This window comes from Botrytis sinoallii, assembly GCF_014898435.1.
Source record: "Botrytis sinoallii strain Bc 23 chromosome Unknown BSIN_010, whole genome shotgun sequence".
NCBI classification, from domain to species: domain Eukaryota; kingdom Fungi; phylum Ascomycota; class Leotiomycetes; order Helotiales; family Sclerotiniaceae; genus Botrytis; species Botrytis sinoallii.
Genome location: NW_024066037.1, coordinates 849,775 through 871,711, shown reverse-complemented (window position 1 = coordinate 871,711; position 21,937 = coordinate 849,775). Strand labels below are relative to the sequence as shown.

Below are 21,937 nucleotides of genomic sequence, written 5' to 3'. Positions count from 1 at the left end.
AGGCAACAAAAACCCCCTCTCAATAGAAGTTCATACATGAAAGGTAAGTTAAGCTACAGAGCTTAAACGCCAAGAACTCCTTTATGTGCAAATGGGCATGATATCATTTAAGAAAGAACGTTGGTGGCGAATTCACCGATCACGTTTCCTGCTGGGTAGTAGTTGCAGACACTGTACCAGATGTACATGCCTGGGTAGATGGAGTTGTCGGTTCCGCAAGTCTTGACGGCACATCCAACTTGGTGGGATCCTTGCCAGACAATTTGGGTGAAATGCAAGAAGTCACCAACAGCCTCAGATGGGCTGGCAACACCGTACAATGAACCGAAGAGAGATTCCTCTTCATACCATTGCTTGATGTGATCGGCGAGGGCGGCTTCGGTAGTAAAAGCAGTTGCGTCGGAGTTTCCGGAAACAGCGATGTTTTGTCCATAGCCACCACCACCAGCGGTCCTATTTTGTATTAGTGTTATATTCTAATATATGAGAGAGGAAGAAAACTTACAAGTCATGGGCGAATGTGGTGCAGCTACCCTCTTGAGCGGCGTAGTCAGCAAGAGTTTGATTCCATGTCATGGGGCTAGCTTGATGACTAGCACGAGCATCGTTGTGTGCAGCGACACAAGTTGGGGTGAGAGCATCGGTGGCGGAGGCAGCTTCAGTAGTAGCTGGAGCGGCGGCGTAGGTAGTTGGAGCTTGGGTTTCAGTAACGACAACGACAGCTTGGGAAGTTGTAGTTGGTGCCGGGGCAGGGGCGGCTTGAGAGTATCTGTGAGGTCTAGATTGAGCTGGGGCAGTGACAGTCACGATAACGGGAGCGGGGGTAGATTCGGCTCCAGCAGTAACGATGACTGGCTCTCCAGTGACAGTGACCATGACCACGTTTGTGACGACATCAACATGTGTCTCGACGACTTGAGCGGCGGGAGCGGCGATCTCAAGACCCTTCTTGACGAGGGGGGAAGCAGCTGCAAAGGCAGCGCAGAGGGAAGCGAGAGCAATTGAGGAACGCATTTTGATCGACGTTGACGGTAATGCGGGGGTTTTAATTTCCTTGTGTTGAGATGACTTTTGGAATTTCCGTTGCTTTCTTCGAGAAAGTGAGTGAGTGTACTTGGACCGGGAGTTTCGTTAAGAAATTGGCGTTAAAAGATTGGCAGCACTGCTGGACTCGTGAGGATATATTCTTTCGAAGAATTTCAAACTGCTCGAATGAGTGTAAGTGCCTCGAAAGACTGGTTGTAAGGAATGTAAATGTGGTGGTGGTGGGTAAAAAGGACAAAATCCAGATGGGCGGAAAAGAAGGTGGTTTTATTTCAAAGGAGTAAAGTTTGATGGATGGGTGAGACTGGGGTTGGTTTGCTGTGGAGCGGTGCTAATAAGATTTAGTGGGTCCGTTGAAAGTGCTTTGGTCCAGGGTTTCTGGTGGAAAGTAGAAGGATTGGATGATGATGTTTAACCGGGATATTTTCTAATCAAAATAACTAAAAAGGGTAATGAATGAATAAATGAGTGAGTGAGTGTAGATGATATTCTGGTGAATGGAGTTTAGAAGAATGAAGGGGGAATTGGATGGATATTAAATAATCAAGGGTAATTTCCGTTACTCTGCGTACAGATCGATAATGTCGATGGATTTTCTTTAAAGTTATATTGAGATATCAAACTTCTCTTCTTCTCTTCTCTATCGGCAAAGATTCCCTTTATTCAATCTCTGCTCGAAACTCGTCATTCAGGTACCAAAAAGCGAATGGGATACAATAATAGAAACTAGACAATTACATTAAATTCCTTCTTTATTCCTCAGAATAGAAACACATAAAGAAAAAAACACAAGTACATTATTTACGACAAGAACACCTATCTTCATCGTCAAAGAACTCTCTTGTCAATTTGATAGCGTACGGGATAGACCGAAGATAGCGCATCCACGATCCTCATAAAATCTTCACTCGTGCCAATCTTCACTTACCTTTAAAGATTTCCAAGTAGTGTGCTAGCGTGTTATTATTTCTTTAATATGCAGACTCAACGGATGAATAAAAGATCTTTCTTTCTTTCTTTCTGTCCTTTCTTTCCTTTCTCTACATCTTCTTCCGTATTACCTAGACAAGTACTCTAAACCGAAAAGCACGAAAGAAATAAGATGAACCAAGAAGAAACCAGGATGGCTTGGACGAATTCTCTCGGATGGACATCGACTAGACTTTGTAGCGGAGAGGAGGTTTTCTGCAGGGGGTTGTGTTCTTCGAGCGACGGTAATTGGATCTCTCTTTCTCACGGAGGGTTAGCAAACGAATCATGCAGCAGCAAGATGAGGGTGCGGACACTAGGGAGATTCTGGATGGGCGCTCGATGGGCTACTGGTAGGGGTGGTCGCTGTCACTTTGCACTCTGCTTGAAACACTTTGGACAAGCCTTTTGGGCTTCATCTCGGACAGCCGGGACCAAGGACGGTACGTACTTTGTGGGTTTGGAACTTTGGATGGAGAGTGCTGGTGTAGGTTGGTGGTGGTGATGGTGCTTTTCGTGGGTAGACAGACAGCGGTCAATTTGTGGTGTGAAATGATGTGAAATGATATTGATGCGAATAAAATTATTATATGAATATGAATATGAATGTAATGTAAAATGAGAAAGCAGAAGCATAAGAAATCTGGAGATGATAATTTCACTTCTGATTCAAGCATCGATGTATCGATGCGGACCCCGGAAGAACAATGAATGATGTGAGAGCTTTGTCGTGTCGGTGAGTAATCCGTAGGTAGGTACGAACGAGACGATGATTCAGAACGCGATACGAATCATACAATAATAATCAATTTGTGAGAATGTGCACGCTACTCTCTCTCGAAACAAGTTGCATGCGTGGACATGATGGTCGGGGACTTGTGCGCTCTTGTATTGTATCATCATGAGATGCACGAGGGAGAGGGATAGTGCCATGTTTCAATTGAAACAGTTTTGTACTACGGTGTCTGTAGACGGACATATTTTATTTTCATTTTCATTTTCATACCTCATTGTGAAGATCTAACGTTTTTGCAATATTGGAAAGGTTACCAATGCGATGATTAATTCGATAAACTGTCGCTTTTCTATTATTCGTTTCGCGTGGAGAATTCAATAGATGGGAGGAAGAGATTATTGGGATGGATGCATTAGTGAGCTATGTACGTACAGTAAGGAGAATCTCGAAACGCTGGAGGCGAGGAAAGGGAAGAAATCCAATCTGACTGTATTTTCTGGAAATATTGTGAAACCTGATACAAAGCCTCAATGTGATGTATATTTACCAGAGAGATGATTCCTGGAGGATCAAAAAGGTTGGGTTGAAAGGTTTGGTGGAGATCACCGTGGTCGTGTGGTGAGTGAGCCTTAGGGTCGGCTGTTGGATTGTTGATGGACAGGTGTAAAGAGCCTTGGCTGGGTAATGGTCTAGTAGGCATTCCTTCGCAGATAAATCGATCAATTGATAGATACTAGGCAGTCTAGGTCTATAGAGCATGTACTAAGAAATAATTGTTGATGAAGCATTTAATCTAGTCATCGGGTCGCCGTCATCCATCGACCTACTGTAAATTCCCGATTCATCTAACTTTGCATTGTATGAGGTATTTAACTCTATAGCAAAACGACAGGTTCATAATTGCACACGAAGATCTCCTGCCTCCCGTCCCACGGAAAAGCACATCGAAAAAGAATATGTATAAAAGCTGATCCAGCAAACGTGATGTCATATCGAGAAGTCCAGATGCCACCGAGCATGCGGCAGTTCATCTCGTATTGATTAATGAAACGACCGGGTGGGACCAACAAGATTTCCAACAGGGTCTCGCATGAATTTCGCTCCCTGAATGTTGGTGCTTGTCAAGATTGCAAGAACGAGAGTCTGGGGTTGACATGGATGAGCAGCGAGATGTTGCAAAACTCTCTGTTGCTTGCGTTTGCGTTTCGTTTCTGTTTTACCTAATTAGCCAGCTGGGTAGGTAGCGAGCAAACAAAAGCTATTACATCGTATAGCTCAGCTCAGCTCAGCTCCGAGGAAACACAGATGTTCAAACTCAAACTTGGAATAACATACATACTCCGTACATACACATACTTACATACCTCGTACTCCAGATAACATATATTGAAAAGTCCAAAGTTAAGGAATTGCAGAGGTTCCAAGATTCTTGGACGGAGGTCTAGAAACCATTTCAACAACCCATATCATACGTGAATCATATTTCTTTAGTAAGAGGAACCGCAAGGTCTAGGGTATCCATCTATCCATTCTTATTGGATTTTCGATTTTCTCGGCAAGCTTGTAAGAATCTTGTACCTGCATTAGATCTCCTCACCATAATCAGGAACGAACAATTATCCATTAGCCGAGCATTTTTACTCACGAGCGTCTAAAGCAAAGCCTGGTAAGCTGATAGGTACAACACCGGTACATACCCAGGAAGAATCAGGGGTACCGAATTGATTCACTGAGAAAAATAACTTTCGTCTGATTCGTATAGAGAATATACCTCGCAAATTTTGAATACTTCGTATGGGTTAGAAATATTGTTGTACGACTACACCTACTTACTTGTCTACCTAACTACCTACTACCTATCTACAAAATGCAGCAAGGAGAATAAATTAGTTAACCACCTCAAACAGCAATAAGTAAGGTTAGTCTTTTCTTTTAACATGTTTGATCGTAAAGCTTGGCATAAAGGGGAAGATGGGGGAAAAGAAGCAAAGGGAAAAAAAGCATTGATCTGATAGCTCGGAGTTTTTGATACACCATTCATAGGGATGAGAGATTACTGTTTTACGATAGCTATCAGATCTTCATTGCAGTACGTAGCTAGGTACAGTGCGCTCCGCAGATCGTCACTGCCGTGTTTGCATTATTGTTGCATTACTGCATGCACAAGGCCGATTTCCTTGTTCCGTTTTCTGGATTAGATTGTTAGCTTGGGGATCCGTAAGATTGGAGAGCAGTCGTGGCTCTTTTTCTATGGAGATGCTTGCTAATGTTACCCTGTGAGAAATGTCCGTTTGTAGTCGTAATCTGCTGCATCATTTTGTGTTCACTGTTAGATTGTCAACCATTAATTTTTGACTCTTCATTCTTCACCGTCCTCGACTTCTTTTTGCGGAATCGAATTCGGAATCGAAATTGAAATTGAAATTGTCGTAGCCGCGTAGTGTACGGAGCACACAATGGCATCGGTACCCAGAATTATCATCGCATGAGAAACAGTACTACCGGTACAGTAGTGGAAACTCTCAGCAGATAAATCTCCATCTACCCCATCAACTCCATCTACCATTACTTCGCACATGATCCTTGACGGGTTCATCATTTTATTTACCTCATTCAATTAAATTCACTCTCTCATGTAATATATTACCCATTTCATATCTCATCTACCCAGTAGGTATCTACTACATTCCCGGATCCACGCAACCTTAGCACGAACCAATATTATCCCAATCGTTCTAGAACTCAAGGGAATCTTTGAGGGGTTCAGAAAATTGGCCCTACAGGCTACATGCCCTCCATGCCCTGGAAAGCCGTGTCCGGATGACCAGGATTTCTGCTGGGGCCTAACATTCATGAAATGAGATTTTGATTGCGATTTTTGGTACAGACGGTCACCACGGTGTGTAGATGGACAGGACTCCACCGCGGCATCTCCATCCCCTCTCTTTTGCGTCTAGGGAAGAAAGGTGTGTAGGGGAATCCCTTTGTTAATATCGTGACCTTGCACCCAACAGAGTCGAGAAGAGATCTGCATGAAAGCGTCGAAATTGGAAATGGGAAATACTGGTACTGTTGATGCCGCTATTGAATCGGGGTACAAAGAGAAATTGAAGATATATTTCGCATTACAAGACAATGAAATTTATTTATACCAACGGAGACGCCGCGTCGTCATGATGTTTCTTTGAAGAAAGAAGACTTGACTCAGCCTCAGGAAGAGAAAGGAGAATTTATGACTCGGATGCTCTCGGACGAAAGATGGGAAAATGGTAAGTTTAGCCGATGATGCGCCGTTCAAAAGCGTCGATAGACTTGAGTAAAACATATTCTTTTCATCACGATATCACGACATCAATGTTTTGATCACTTTTCATTTTCTACAAAGCATTGCCAATAAGTTTATGGCCACAAGCGTTGTGTAAAAATATATTCCCTTTGTGATAGCCTCAACGGGACGATTTCATCTCCACACATAATGAGCTTTGCTCCATGTAACTGCGAATATTGTAAATATCGCTCATATGAACCAATTTTCTTATTATCCCCTTCTACTTCAAAAAGTTATCGACGACGCTGTATCTCTGGATAGAGTTGTGATTGTCAGAAGAGGTCAACATGTGATGGTAGTCCATAACACGACATTGACAGCATGCGATGGCTATCTAATGGGGAACTGAGTGTGCTACATGTAATGGGGCCAGTTGGATTATCGATAGGTTCCAGTATACACATTGAATAGTTTTACATTCCAATTGTATTGGGTGTGGTGAAAGCTTCCGGTATGGGTACGAGTGTATTCCATGCTATGAATAGGTTGAATAGTATAATAGAATGGAATTAATCGACAATCTAAGGAGTTTCCTTTGTTTACAAGTAAAAGAAACAACAAAGGCAGAGAAAGAAACGAAGCTCTACTCAACACACTACACAGTACTCTCTTTCCCAAATCCATTCTCCCATAATTCTTTAAATAGACCTCCCTCTTTTCGGATCAAATCCTCCGGCGCTCCATCCTCCACCACACTCCCCTTATCAAGAACCAGAACTCTATCGTATCTCTTAATCGTTCCCAATCTATGAGCTACAGCAAGTACTGTCCAGCCCTTAAATTCCTCATCCAGAATCCGTAACATGATCTCTTCACTAGCAGAATCAACATTACTCGTCACCTCATCAAGCACCAGAATTCCATGATCCTTATTTTCCAACGCTACTTTCCTGATCAATGCTCTTGCGATGCAGAAAAGTTGCTGTTTGCCTTGGCTGAGAGGCGTTGCGTCCATGGAAGCTTCCAAACCTCCGTTATCGCATATTATGTCCCATAGTCCAACACGAACAAGCGCAGTCTGGATTGCTTGATTGTCTAGAGAATGAAATGGGTCTGCATTGAAGCCGACAGTGCCAGATAGAAAGTAAGGTTCTTGGGGAATGGTGATGAAGGAACAGCGTACTGATTCACGGCGGAGAGTAGAAATGGAGATGTTGTCAATGAGGATATCTCCTGTTTTTAGCTCGAGCATCCGGAAGAGTGCTAAGTTAGAGATGATTTCCCACTGCGGGAAGATATGTTAGATCTTTAAACGTTGAGAATGGAAAAGGTACACTCACGAACCAGTCCTTCCAACTATACCCAATTTCGTGCCACCCTCGATACAAAATGAGGCATCCCGCACAGCAGGTTCATCGTTACTGTTAATACTATTAGTAAATTCTATATAACTTCTCCGATTCTGCTCTTACCCATAAGTCGCAGTCACATTTTTGAAGTCGACTTTAGCCTTAACAGGCCATTCAGGTGGCGGTAGATTAACTTCCAAGAAACCATTTTCCGACAAAGTATTCGCTTCAAAGCTCTTCACTCTAGCTACAGCACCAATAGAAGTTTCTAGCTGAGTCCATTTTCTAATCAGAAAACTCAATGTCGAGTTGAACTGTAGAATGTTCACCAAAGCGATACCGAGAGTACCTGCACTAGTAGTGCCACGCATCTGTGTTGCAAACGTGATGAGAATAACAGCAATGCCAGCAATGATGAGATCTAAAACAAGATTGAGCCATCTCTGTATACAGTAGAGTAAATAGTAAGGTTTTTGTGAGAGATCCAGAAGTTTTCGATTCTTCTCAGCGGATTGGATTTGCCATCCAAAAGCGCGGATGGTCGTGAGTCCGCTGAGCGTCTCCGTAAAGTGTGAGTAGAGCGGTGATTTGGATTCTAGATCTAACAATCGAAGTTGTCTCGATGTCTTCAAGTACACTTTCTGGAGAATATAAAGAGTGCCGATTATGAATGGAAGAATGACTCCGACGTATTTGGCTCCAGTGGCAATAAGTATCGCCTGAGCAATGGCCATGAATGTACCTGCGAATGTGTCGACGATTCCTATCAAGAGCTCCATGTCGATTAAACTCATATCTTGACTGAATCTATAGAGTGTTAATTGATATTGACTCGCATTAGATATTGAAGTTACCTACCTATTCAGCGTTATCCCGCTATCATGTGCCGTGAACCAGGAATATGGCGCAGTCATGACGGTATGCAAGAGCGTACGGTGAAGATTAATAGAAGCATATGGGCCTGCAAATAACAATGTGATGCAGAGCAACCCCCCAATTCCACACAGGGCTGTTATGGATAGCATTGCGTATAAGCCCATGTATAGATTTGTGCAGACACCTGAATGCTTGGTCTCCGCTTTGGACCATAGTTCTAGGAGAACAGCTTGGAATTCGCTGGAGAACGTGTACAAAAGTACTGTTCCGATGAAAAGAGAGAAGTAGATCCAGCCTACGGATTTCGCAAAGTAGAAGTATACACTGGCATCGCCATCTTGACGGTTGAAGTCGTTGGTTTCAGCCGATTTTGGTCTAGTCGGTGTTTTGTTCGCGGTTTCTGTGACTGAGACTTCGTCTGATTTCTCGTCTGGACTTTCATGGAAAATCAAGTCTTTGACATAGCTATCATCATTTTCTCGCAGTTTTCGAAAGTTTCCTTGTTCTACAATAGTACCATTGTTAGAGAGAACAATAACATTGTCGGCAGATTGCAGATGTTCAACTAAATTCCGTCAGCTCAGTTCGTGTTTTTTTGCTATTTCACTCGAATCCGCGCTTACTTGCGTGCGTGGCAAGAACGACAGTTATGTTATGCTCCTTGCATAGTCCTTCTTGACCAAAAATGTTGCGGAAGACAGCTTTGTTTGTCTTGTAATCGAGTCCGCTAAAAACGTCATCGATGAGAAGTAAGTCTTTTCTGGAATACAATGCGCGTGCCAAGGCCTAACCAGGATTAGCTTACATACAAGAAGCAGGTTAATATATCTAAAACAGTAAAATCAACCCACCAATCTCTGCTTCTGTCCACAGCTCAGAGTAGCCCCATCGCTACCGATCATAGTCCTCCTCGCCATCCGAAACGTAGCAATATCATGATGAAGCACACAAGAGCCGCGAGCAACCGCGTGATAACAAACTTCATCGTAGCTTGATCCGCAAGCACAAGTTCTCGTAGCTTGCTATTGGGTAACCATGGGGTTTGAGAACAAAATGCAATACTTGAAGTATTCGTGAATACAAATCCTTTACTACTTGGTAGTTTCTGCCAAGAATTGCTTTCAGGAGACCTTGATTTGCCGCTTCCTATGCACCGATAATCATGGCTAAAGTACCGCGAGAAATTTCGATATTGATATCTTTGAGAACTGGTGTGCCTTCGGGTGAGAAAGTAAACGATGCGTCTTTGATTGTAAGGATATCATTTTTCCGAGCACGGGACGAAGAGGCCGGCCATGATTGAACGAACCGTTTGCAGCTCCATCTCATGGGAAACAAGATTGACATTGTCTCCAGATTCCCCAGATATCGAGATGCGTTCAGAATCTTGTCTAGAAAATCTAGGATCGTTGCGATCTTGTGTCCTGATATAAGTCTGAATTCTTTCCATACAACCCATTGCGGCCGCAAATCTTTCTCTCGAGTTAGTCATTCATAATCTCTGGTATCCCTTGAAATCAACTTACGTAGGAATCGTCTGAACCAATTCCGAAACCGGCGTACTCAATAACGAAATCAGAGACAAACTCGTGAAAGCCTGTCCAATATTCAGCGTTGCCGAATCCTTGGTTCTTTGAAGAAGAATATAGACAATAAACGTAATAGCCGGTCCGCAGAGGGTTGTGACGTTAGATGACACTGCCGTGGCAATAATATTCCTACGAAACGGCTTCGCATACTCGAGTTCCTGGACACGAAGATCCTGCAAGTCTTCGGACAATCGTGTTGTGAGTCCCTGCATCTTGATTCCCCTGATCGATTTAAGTGCTGATGATGTGATTGCAACGCGTTTCTGAACCGCTTCGACCCATTCCCTCTGAGTATGTTTTGCCCATTTCATGATTGAAAATGCTCCAATCGTGCATGCTACAGGGATTAGTAGAGAATGTTGCGAAGTGCACAATTTGACTCACCCAGTGAAATAATGACAGGTGCGATACATGCTAGACCCATTTCTCGCTGTAATAAATATGCTGCGATTCCTGCTTCGATCGGACCAGCCCATAAACTATCGACACTACTGAATCCAGTTCCAATGCGTTCTATATCTGTACTCATCAGTGTGACTGCAGCAGAATCGCCTGTAGAGTTTGCATCGAGGGATAGCGTTGAATTATAAATAATGCAGACTAATCCACCTCTAATCATGGTGATGACTCGGAATATCTGGTGTTGGTATTGGGCAGTGCTAATAGCCAGTCCAAGGTATATAAGAGCTGTTGCGCCAATCAATGCATATCCGGTATTTTGATTTCCCGGCGTCTCGGATTGTCAATCAACGAGATGGCTCGATTTATGAGCAATGGCTGAGAGAATTTGAATCCGATTAGGCAAAGACGCGGAAATATGAGTGTGAGTAGAGGGATTTTGAAGCTTGTAAGAATAGCGAAGAGGAGAGAATATTTTCCATTGGGCGATTGATTTCGCCATGCAGTTTGCATCTTTGTCTCTAGGGAAGAAGTTGACAGGGCTTTATCGGTGTCAAAGAGATCACCAAGACTGAGCAGGTTTCTGTGACCATTCTGGATGAGTGTATTGAGCCACCAGAAAAGACTCGTATTAATAACTCCTGCCAAAGCTTCTGGTGGGTATCTATTGTAGGGATCTTTGAGAAAAGATCTTTTCTCGAATGCTTCGAGACATAGTAGAACTGCTTTGGCTAGCACACTACTTGTGAATAGTACCGACAATGCTGTGTTTCCATGTTGCAACCAAAGTGTTCTTGCTTGAGCTATATCCAATAGCGTGGAAAGAAGAAGATAAGTGCAAATTACTAATGAAGGGCGTATAGATCGGTTATTCTCCAGGTTCGATAATGCTGCGAGACCAATAGTGGCAATTACTGACAGGACGGTTGCTGGAACAGATACGGGTGTCTGTTGACCCTGAGAAACTATCCATGATGCTAAAAGAGCAATTTGAAGACATAAAATCACTGATATTACCACCTGTCGTTGTTAGCGTCACACGTATGATAACAATAGATGGGGAAACTCACCAATTTAAACTCCCAAAGTGAATTCGGCAGTGTTTTTCTCTTCTCCCGATATAGCTTCGGTATTCTCAGAGAAAGCAGTACGATAAATATTGCAGATGGCCCGACGGTGAAAACACTCTGCTCGAAAAGTAACGTGAAGTCGAATTGTCTGCGACATGGATCGACCCGAGGACCAAAAAGAGCATCTGCATCTGCAACACAAACGCTAGAAGCGTTCATGACTAAGAAATATTTCCACACAAGACAAAATCATGTAATGCCGAAAAGCAAGCAAGAATGAGAATGGACGGGCTTGGCAGTCGAGATGTAGGTCGGTTTTGTTGGATGTCGTTCCGAGTTACCAGTACCGATATCAGGCTCAGGGGTATGCTGCAGTTTACCCGAAGTGGCTAACAGATCCGAGTCTAAACTGTGTGGGTAGCAAGAGGGCTAGGATTTCCCCTTAAACAGCTGATAAGCCTATTACTCTCGAGCCACTGCTCCAAAAATAGCACTATTTACAGGCTTGAGATAGATGAGAAAAAGCTTTTCTATTAGCACTCCCGGATCCCGGCTCAAAGGATCAAATAGTATGTGTAAGCGTGAGTTATTTGAATTGGCAATCAGCTAGCGCTTACATAGCCGCAGATTTACGCCCTTCAGCCATTACATTTAATACTTGTGACGTGCTCTCAAGGTACTTTTGCGTAAAGATCTTCTATTCCCCTGGAGATCTCTGTAGATATCTTCAATCAGATATATGGAGAGCTTATTAGCAATCGTTAATCATGATTATGTCCGAGCTTCGCTTACGCTCAGGGAAGACGGCCTGACTCAGAGACCTGACAAAGCATTAATAGTGATGGAATATATGTATGGATGCAGTAGCTTGGATATTTGGAGAGCATCATCATATATCACACCCCATTTGAATTTGAGAAGCCTCAGAAACGCGTAGCTTCATAAGCTCATAATGTCTTCCTCGACCCCCACTCTTATCAACATCGGCACTCACTCCCTCGCCCTCTACACTCATGGCCCAGAACCCAGCAGCTCCAAAGATCCCGTTGTGTTATTTATAGCAGGTGTAGAAAGCACCAGTCGCATTTGGGCTGCTGTGACACGGCTACTTCCCTCCTCATTACGCAGCTACAACTACGACCGTTCCGGCTATGGCAATTCTGAGCTCTCACCTCTTGCGCCCACAGCGGAGAATATTGCTTTAGAACTCTCTTATCTGATTGAGAAAGCTTCCATCTCAAATCCCCTAATTCTTGTTGGGCATTCTTGGGCCGGTGTACTCATAAACGAATTCATTGCCCTTACAGGAAATGGCCCCCACATCGCTGGTGTGGTATTCGTCGATGCGAATCACGAGACTGCGCTACAGGTGCTGAATCCTAATGATGCAAATCTCCAAGCGATTTCCGAAGGAGTTGATTTCTTTTCTGGTATTAGTCTCAGATCCGAGCATAAATTCACCACGGGAGAATGGGATGCATTCGAAGGCGAAGGAGGAACAGAGAAATACATGCTACAGGCAAAGAAAGAGGATGATGAATACGCCCCGAGTTTTGATACTTTGTTAAAGAAAGAGCTGCGGAATAAGCAGCCGCTTCTTGGAGATAAACCGGTTTATGTGATCGGGGGCCTGAGGAGCAGAGATTGGAGTGGGTTGTATAAAGCGGGTGTTGAGATGGGGAATGGGACTGAGGAGCAGAGGAGTTATGTTAGGAACCTGATCAACATTGCTGATGAGAAAAGTGAGGGACTTATGAAGGAACATTTGAAACTTTCCACGAGGGGAAAACTTGTGTTTGCTGACGAGAGTGGTCACTTTATCCTGGTAACGCAGCCGGATATGGTTGTAGACGGAGTGAAATGGGTCTTGGATGAACAGCAAAATTCCTAGATATAGAAGATAAATAGCGGAGATTTTATACTAATACAAATCCGAACACACACAATTGAGCTACATTTTGTATACATCAACAAAGCTGGGAGCGAAGCTCATGTTGGGTACTGAGCTTTTTAGCCAAATTCGGCTGGTATAACTAAAAACTATTGGCTTTTTACAGTGCAATGACAGCTTATTCATCTCTCCAAGAACGTTCGACAACCTAATTCTCTGGTGCGGAAATCACTGGTGGGACGGCGAAATGCTTTTCGAATTGCCAAGATAGAGGGTTGGGACAATTTCTAAGATGTAGGGATATATGAATCGAAAGTGGCATTCGGAAAGGTGCTATGTTGTCCGCATTTGTTTGTAGCTCAAAAATGTTGAGGGGAATGAATTAGACAGGAGTGAATGACTCGGAGACTTGTGGAAAAGTACTATGTCGATCAAAAGATCAAGAATGCAAAATTGTCTTAACGATTCGACCCTTCACTTTACGAAATAATAATACTCATGAAATATGGCACGCAAAAAGCAAGAAAACGAAAAGCAACATCATCGCCTCAACTCTTACCCATATATCATGCTCTCATCATGTGTAATAAGTTGTAAAAAAATTCTCATCCAGGTTAGAACATCAAGAATGCTATGCAATTGATGCTTATAAAGCCTTACAATACCCGATCAGAACTGAAAAACAACGTGTTCCTCAGCACGAAGTACAGAGTACAAAAAATAGGTGCTGCAGCGTTAAGCATGTTCTTCGCATGGCAATTTTGTTTTAGAAGCATCTAGCTCATGATACGGAATCCTTTGTTGTGACAAATGTCTGCGAGATTTAAGATGAGGGTCAATAGATTCATGGTGAGTTCTAATTTCTGACAGGTCTGTCGATACTTTGTGTTGGAGATTGCAAAGTCTCAAAACAGACGGGTATAATGCTGATCTTTCAGACCATTAGTAACGAAGCTACTTCCAGTGGAAAATTCTCAACGTCAAGTTTTGACAGTATGCTGGGTTTACTGATTCATGTACTCAGGGTACACAATGCTAATCACGACCCGAAGCCAAATCCCTACCTCCCACTCACATTGAAAATATCTAGATGCAAGTGAAAGTAATTCAAGCTCTAGCAAAGTAGGAGACTTCACATTGATCCAAGTGGATAATGATCGAGGCGCCAGAACCGAAGCTCGCAGTCATGTTATGCGCGAGTTTGGCGCGAGAAAAAGTTGCAAGAGGCCAAGAGAGCTAGGGTGTCTCGAATGAGAGTCATATATTTTCAGGCCTAAGGATTCGAAGCGCAAAGCGGTCCAAGCTGTCGGTCGTTATCTGCAAAGTGTTGGAAATTGGAAAGGGTTCTCTGTGTTGGAAATAAAGAGGCTCCCGCATCCGCTCATTTTTCATAGAAATGAACTGGTTTTCGCCCGATGAATCAAGTCCACGACTCATAGACCCTCTCCGCACCATCATACACAAGTGTTCCCGTCTGGACTCCCTGATATATCTAAACGGCATTGCGCGAATTCTACAGCGTTCCAAAACAGCAAGGACAATCTCTTCGCCCCCGCCTGTGTATACTCGTTACCAGACACGAGTATAGACTGGGGATGAGCTATTGAAGTTTTATCTCGAGTAGTTCTTCACAGAGAAAGCTCTACGGATGAACTTCATCATAGAGCTTGGTATGTAGGTAATTCTATGATAGAGGTACAAGATTTTGGAGTTGAGACTTGGAAGATAGTGGAGAGTACGTTGGTTACTTATTTGGGGACGTTTTACGGGGAGATGGAAGCTAGTCCAAGTTCATCTACTATGATTCTATGTAAAGCCGATATACTATACACGAGAAGATAAATTTAAGCAGTAACGCGGAATGGCCTGAAGTATCTTTTTGATTTGTCAATTGGAATAATGTATATATAGTCCCTCCCAGACCCTTCTCAATCGCACGACACATTATGATTACAAAAGACCTAGGACCTGCTTCCACCACGGAATGATTAGAAGGAACGCTTCCATTCAATTCACTTAACCGGCAGAAAAGTATGCAGATCCTCTGGATATAAAGCTCTAAACCCGGCCATCGTAAATCCGTCTTTGTAATCAACTTTGAGCAACGCGGAAAGGCCGAACGTATGCACCTTTTCCACCTGCGCAAGACGCTCGATGAAGAAACTCGATTCGGTATCCAATCACATCCTTATCTTCGCGCTGACTCTGCAGATAGAGAGCGGAAAGAATATCAAGCTTAAATTCATTAAGCAAAAGGCGGTCCATACACGTGGACCCCCAGGTTAAAAGTGCACGCACCGAATACGGTAAGCCTCGTCATATCATGCATGTATGTTGAAAGGCGTCCACCACATCCCAAAGTGGTTTGATTTTCCGCAGATGAGTGATACAATGCTACACAAATAAATTTTTGTTTGCACCTGTGTGGCTTTCCACTCACCGTCTGAAATAGCAGTGAAAAGTGATGTCAGAACCTGTTTCGACCCTTGAAAAGGCGGACATTAAGAACTTTCCATCGATTGCTCTACCGGTGTTTTGTGTTGCCGATCGGATATGTAAGCTGGATTTTTGCATGGTATATATGGTGTGTGCGATAGCTATAGCCTATTGAAAGGCTACCAATTAAGCTGCGCAATGCTCTACTGCCGCTGCCTAGATATTCGGGAATATGCGGCGGTTGAAGCTTTTGTAAGCTACTGGAGTCATTTCTGATTACTGATTATATATACGTTCGAGTCCTTCGAGACTTTAAAACCGTAGACAAACTCTAATCACAACAAACATCCTAACAAACTTCAACCTTACACAGAAAATCTTATACAAGCTAATCATACGACTGATATTCAATGGCAATTTCCACTCCAATTTGGTATTCGCCTCCTTCGCCTCCCTCTTTGACATTTGATCAAGACGTGCCGTGTGACTTAAATACCGAAGCATTCGGATCTGCCTTTCCATACGTATGTTCATTCTTTAAATTCATTATAGCAAGGCGTTAATATAACAAACAGACAACCTGTACGATCCCACAAACGGAGAGTATATACACTATACCGCCGTATCCGAGTCCATACCTCGATACCATTGATGTGTCTATGGTGCCAGAATTGGAACAAAGCATTCCGACAGAGAGTAGAAATTATGGATCGGAAAGGAACGAGATGATCAATGAGTTGTCAAGCGAATTGGTAAGTTTTTATAATAATGCCTTAAATTGAAGAGACTTCTTGTTTTCTTAACTGACAAACAAAATATAGAAACGAGGCCAAAACCGAGCTTCTCGTGAACGAAAACCCAAATCTCAAGGTAGTCGCACACGAGAGACATCGCATGACTCAACAGATTCAGTAACAGAGAAGACACCCGCACAAAAGATGGTGAGAACGATTTCCAAATTTTTAGGCTCCTTTAACCTGACAAATTATAGCGTCGACTTGTACAAAATCGCCTGTCCCAGAGAAATTTTCGGAAACGTCAAGCAAACGAGCGACAGCGACTCGAAGAACAGGTGAAGATGCTCAGCACCGAGTTACACAACCTTGGTGATATGTATCAAGATCTACTGAGTCGATACGAGCAGGAACAACGTGAAAAGTTGTCGAGTAGTGAGCTGGTAGGAGGATGGGTGGATGGGGCTGGGACTATGAACCAATTCAACCTTGGTGGGCTTGAATGAACAATGACGAAGGTGTTTTGGGATTTTGTATATTTATGGATTGGAGATTTGGCGGCGACATGAATGTCCTCTCTGCGAAGTTGATTTATGGCGTTGAGTGTAGGATGGGTGGGTAAAATTAGAGCTAATCATAGGACGATAGCAGGCAAGTGGCAAATACCAAGATCAGAAAGCTCCTGAGACAGGGATAATACAAATCAGATGTTTTCAACCCAAGAATTTCACCGCAAGTCCAATGGCCGAAAAACTTCTTTCGATAGGTATCTCGTGCTTCAAATGTTCAGTTCTGAAATGCGACGTGGGGCCGCTCTTGCCGAACTTGCAGCGTGATATAAGATTGCAGAGTTTGGGCAAGGGTGGCAGAGGCGGCTGTACTACAGATGCAAACAAAAAGTGCATGCTCGCGTTCATGCAGCATACGATCAATTGCCAGTACGGCCGGTGTTGATGAAGCCAGTCTTTTTTCACGGCCGATAACCCGAGTTGAACGCATGTTCTTTCGGGTTTCTCAATACCTATTGTCCGTGAGTCACACCGAAAGTAAGCAAGTAAGGCTGTGTAGCTATAGAAGTTTGGATCCGATTTACCGGTTGAGAGAACCTATCAACCATAAATCCCGCTTCAGCCCACGAAACAAAAACCAATAACAGCTTGACGGACCAAGAGTTGGCCGCAATGAGGTCCCTATCTCGAAGACTGGTGTATAGTTATGAGTGAAGTTTGAGGCTTGAGTGGATTTCCTTACAATTTCGTTATGATAATCAACCTTGATCGCGTAATGCCTTTGATATACAATGCCTGAACGCCGTCCAATGCAATATGGAACCCCAAATTTAACGGATGTATAGCATGATACACCAATGCCTCTTCCTGAAAGTAGGGATTTGTTTCTTTTACTCCTTTCTGTATCTCTCGTTCTCCAACTGCCTCCAATCCTTCTCTTCGGGCTCGTTTCCGCTCGTCTCTTTGACTCCGCTTTCGAAAGCTGGCTTTCCAGCATAGAGCATATGCCCACCGGTGTTTCTCTCCCCCCCTCCTTCAATCTCCTTGCTCACAGAAATTGGTTGATTGCCTCTGAATCGTTTGCGCATATCGACTAAGCCTCGTTTGCATTCACCGTAGCCTGTCTTCAATTGTTGACACTTGGTCGGCATAGTCTCGAGGAGAGGAGCTCGCAGACAATCGGAAGGCTTATTGCGATAAATCATGACACAGTCTGACTCTTGGAGACATTGTGCTAGTGCAGCTCCTGCGAAAATTTAGCGGGGCCTTGATGAGAGGAAAGGAAGATGCGAACGGATATCTTGACAAGAACTCGGCATACTGAATTAGTCGTCTTCTTGAGACTTGTGATCAAAATACTTCCAGTCTAGTAAACAGTGTACAGGAAAGGGTATAGAACTTCTTCTGAAAAGAGCTTCAATTCGCAGAATGTAGGTATTGTCATGACATTCCTCGGGTACAAACAAACCATTAATAAAGTGCCACTTTCTTGGGCGGAAGCTACAAATCCCGTGGATTACCCGACCGAGACCATCAAGCTCCCGCTCTCCCGCTCTACCGCGCTCCCCAGATTTTTCCAACGCGCAAGTAAATAAAGCAATTAGGGACGACAACTGTGAATCCATCGTCTGATGTTGAAGCCCAATCATTCGAGATAATTGCCATTGTGTTTGTCCAACTCTCCCTATTTTTTTCTTTGATAAGTCTGAATTGAACAATCATCCTCAACCAACCAACTTTCATTTTAACACTCGAGGCGTGAGTGAAGTGAAGGCGATATGCGATTTAGCATGTGAAAGTGGATGTGGCATCAATGAAGGTCTCAACGATTGGACTCTACGTGTGTGCATCTTTACATCTTTGCATTTTTAGAGCTCTGTCCACGTCAATAACCTAGCTTAATTAATACCGTTTCTGTGCAGACCCTTATATTCTAGATCTTCTAGGGCAATTAGCTGCATATATCAAGCTCGTTATCAGTTTTGCGGTCAAGATCGCCTCTTCAGATGGTATAAGACTATCTCACCGCGCAAATAAAGTCCTTGATACGATAGAAGATACTCAACACAATGTACATTCCATTCATCGGACGGCTCTGCCCGTAAGTTTTCTGCTGAATTGTTATATGTGGCAATCGCTGATCAATCATACAGGAGCGAGTATTTGGCACTGATAAGCTCGTTTTTTCTTGTTGGGTTAGAAGCAATAATTAGAATACTGACATTGGCACTTCGTATGTTCCAACCCACCACTTGCCATCGTCGGAAAGATTATCTAACAATGGCACAGCTTCGACAATTATAAAACTATGTTATCGAGGTTCGAGGCGCCTTTTCAATCGGTTCACATCTGCAGCAGCTAAGAAATCAGAGACACGAAAGCAAGGTTGGAGCAGTCTTTCAGCAGAATCTGATCGAGGAAAAGGACTGACAGATTCAGATATATCCACCTCCATTCGAAACGCTTCAGATTTTGTAGATCTCTGCGAATTAGCTGGTTATTATGCCGAAGAGCATGTTGTACAAACCAAAGATGGCTATCTGCTATGCGCTCATCGACTCGGTTGGAAGAAAGGAGAAGAAAATACAAAGGTCAACAGTGGACCTGGTAGCGTTAAAAAGCCTGTTGTATATTTACACCATGGCTTGCTCATGAACAGCGAGGTCTGGGTTTGTTTGACTGATAAAGAGAGATGCTTAGCTTTTACCCTAGTGGAAAGAGGTTATGATGTTTGGGTAAGCTGGGCCCATGTCAAACTATGCACACATGAGAGACTAAAGATTTGTAGCTTGGAAACAATCGCGGAAACAAGTACTCCAAGAAGTCCATCCACCATTCACCGACAGACACAGCTTTCTGGGACTTTTCAATGGATGAATTTGCCTTTTATGATATCCCTGACACTATTCAATACATCCTTGACACAACCTCTGCGCCATCATTATCGTATATTGGATTCTCTCAAGGAACTGCCCAGGCTTTTGCGACTTTGGCTGTCCATCCGAAGCTCAATGATCAGATCAATGTATTCATTGCGCTTGCGCCTGCTATGTCTCCAGCTGGTCTTTCAAATGGTATAGTGGATGCACTCGTTAAAGCATCACCTCAGGTTCTATTTCTTCTTTTCGGTCGCCGCTCTATCCTCTCATCGGCTACTATGTGGCAATCCATACTTTACCCCCCTATCTTCGTGCGTCTCATTGATATGGGGTTGAAATTTCTCTTCGGCTGGCACGCCAAGAATATGTCCACCTCACAAAAGCTCGCGGCATACCCTCATCTGTATTCTTTCACCAGTACCAAAGCAGTTGTTCATTGGTTTCAAATCATCCGCACGAAGTCATTCCAAATGTACGATGACGAGCCCCAACCCGTTTTAGGTGGTATAAACAAATACACCAAAGTCGCCAAATTTCCAACTCGCAACATTAAAACACCAATTGTATTGCTGTATGGCGGCAGCGACTCACTAGTCGACATAAACGTAATGCGGAAAGAGCTCCCGCCTCAGACAACTCACATTGAAATCTCTCACTATGAGCATCTCGATTTCTTGTGGGCTCGAGAAGTCAACACTCTAGTCTTCCCGCATGTTTTCGACGCCTTGGAGTCCTTCTACAATGCAGAGCATTCGAAAGAGGAGTATGAACATTATAATCGCGCCCGTACCAACTCAATGCGCATTGGGACCATGAACTCCAGATCATTGACTTATCTTAGTGAAGAAGACAGTGAGAGTCAATCCATGGGAAGTGGAACCTATGTCGATGCAGATCCAATTACCATGATACAGCCTGGGGACGAATCATCAGCCGATCTCAATACACCTGAAAGCACATACAACCATAATAGTGCACGGAAACGCGCTAAGCTCCATTCCAGGAACTCATATGTACACGATGACGACTCGACCGAAACTTCGCCTGTTGGCCCTAATACATCTAATACTCCCTTTCCCCGATTCGACAGTTCTCATCATGCCCTGAAACCCAAACCCCAGCCACATCCTGAAGACGGAGAGGGAATACCTTCCACGCCCCCATCTCATTCACACTCTTCCCAACCAAGCTCCCGTATCCCCATCACAACTCCCTCTCCACAAATGCATTCCCAATCCACTCCCGCTCGCTTCAGGAAACCTTTACGCAGTGTTTCTATCGGCAGCAACATTTCTTTCGACACAAAAGGAAATAAAAGTAGACCAGGAAGTATAGGTGGAAGTGGTATTAGTCTAGGCGTAGGACGTGCTGTAGGGGGTGTTGTATCAGGGTTAGGAGAGGGGAGTAGGAGTAAAGAGGATGTGTATATTAGTGATGGAGCGAGGAGTAGGGGAGATAGTAACGCGAGTGCGAACGATACGGGGAAAGATAGTGGGGGGAGTATGAGAGGGTTTGGGGGAGTATTGAGAAGGAAGTCAGAGAAGAAGAAGGGGAGTGAGGATGTTTAGCATGGATTGATGAGAGAAGAAATTGGATAATGGACATATGATTGTTGGAAATAATTTATAAGGGAGAGTATGAATTTAAGACTAATCCATTCATCGGCACGACGGATTTAATGATCTCGAATTCCGATGTATTTGTATATAGAAAGAAGAAGTAAGAAGAGACGAGATGAGATTAGAATGATCCGTATTCACTTACAGGAACGGGCGTTTGAATAGGATTGGAATTTGGTGTAGATGGAGGATGAGGAAGCTTCTTGAAAATTTTTAATTCTAGGGCGAGCGAGGTACATATGGCACATCTACTCGAGCACATACGTATGTATCTAAATATGAAATGTATAATATATATAATCTTACCTACTCACTCGGTAGCGAGCAAAGTAATAACGCTCTGATCTGATGTTTTCTGATAGTTTCATGGTTAAAATGTTCGAAACTCACCGGGATTGAATTTTTATCGAAGAAGACTGGTTTCGTTCTGGTTGCTACACGTTGTGCTCATCGAGGGAATTCCCTCCTCCTGAGATTCCGAATCGCGAATTTCTCGCTAGATAGGTATCTAGTATGAGATTTTCATTTAAGATAGTTCGTCCTTAGCTAGGTTAGCTACATAGCTATGT

At 43.5% G+C, this 21,937-nt stretch overlaps 6 protein-coding genes across 6 annotated transcripts; 3 read left to right on the top strand and 3 right to left on the bottom strand.

Annotated features, from left to right (window-relative positions):
• Positions 1-107: 107 nt before the first annotated feature.
• Positions 108-1,014, bottom strand: EAF02_006398 (uncharacterized protein; the record flags this gene model as incomplete). The annotated part of the gene is made up of 2 exons (XM_038902446.1): positions 108-453; positions 506-1,014. 2 exons carry the CDS (start codon positions 1,012-1,014, stop codon positions 108-110), a joined length of 855 nt encoding a protein of 284 aa, XP_038757666.1.
• Positions 1,015-6,672: 5,658 nt separating this feature from the next.
• EAF02_006397 (uncharacterized protein) lies at positions 6,673-11,519 on the bottom strand (the record flags this gene model as incomplete). Its single annotated transcript, XM_038902445.1, has 11 exons — positions 6,673-7,250; positions 7,362-7,438; positions 7,490-8,173; positions 8,225-8,807; positions 8,866-9,028; positions 9,094-9,264; positions 9,552-9,714; positions 9,769-10,168; positions 10,216-10,490; positions 10,769-11,250; positions 11,301-11,519. 11 exons carry the CDS (start codon positions 11,517-11,519, stop codon positions 6,673-6,675), a joined length of 3,795 nt encoding a protein of 1,264 aa, XP_038757665.1.
• Positions 11,520-12,252: 733 nt separating this feature from the next.
• On the top strand, positions 12,253-13,191 carry EAF02_006396 (uncharacterized protein; the record flags this gene model as incomplete). Its single annotated transcript, XM_038902444.1, has 1 exon — positions 12,253-13,191. The coding sequence occupies one exon, from the start codon at positions 12,253-12,255 to the stop codon at positions 13,189-13,191; it is 939 nt and encodes a 312-aa protein (XP_038757664.1).
• A 2,846-nt stretch (positions 13,192-16,037) lies between these two features.
• Positions 16,038-16,867, top strand: EAF02_006395 (uncharacterized protein; the record flags this gene model as incomplete). The annotated part of the gene is made up of 4 exons (XM_038902443.1): positions 16,038-16,151; positions 16,203-16,379; positions 16,449-16,568; positions 16,619-16,867. The coding sequence occupies 4 exons, from the start codon at positions 16,038-16,040 to the stop codon at positions 16,865-16,867; spliced, it is 660 nt and encodes a 219-aa protein (XP_038757663.1).
• Positions 16,868-17,760: 893 nt separating this feature from the next.
• Positions 17,761-18,189, bottom strand: EAF02_006394 (uncharacterized protein; the record flags this gene model as incomplete). The annotated part of the gene is made up of 2 exons (XM_038902442.1): positions 17,761-18,116; positions 18,165-18,189. The coding sequence occupies 2 exons, from the start codon at positions 18,187-18,189 to the stop codon at positions 17,761-17,763; spliced, it is 381 nt and encodes a 126-aa protein (XP_038757662.1).
• A 603-nt stretch (positions 18,190-18,792) lies between these two features.
• Positions 18,793-21,645, top strand: EAF02_006393 (uncharacterized protein). Its single transcript, XM_038902441.1, has 4 exons — positions 18,793-18,971; positions 19,024-19,103; positions 19,160-19,605; positions 19,659-21,645. Exons 1-4 carry the CDS (start codon positions 18,940-18,942, stop codon positions 21,315-21,317), a joined length of 2,217 nt encoding a protein of 738 aa, XP_038757661.1. The 5' UTR covers positions 18,793-18,939; the 3' UTR covers positions 21,318-21,645.
• The last annotated feature ends 292 nt before the right edge of the window (positions 21,646-21,937 follow it).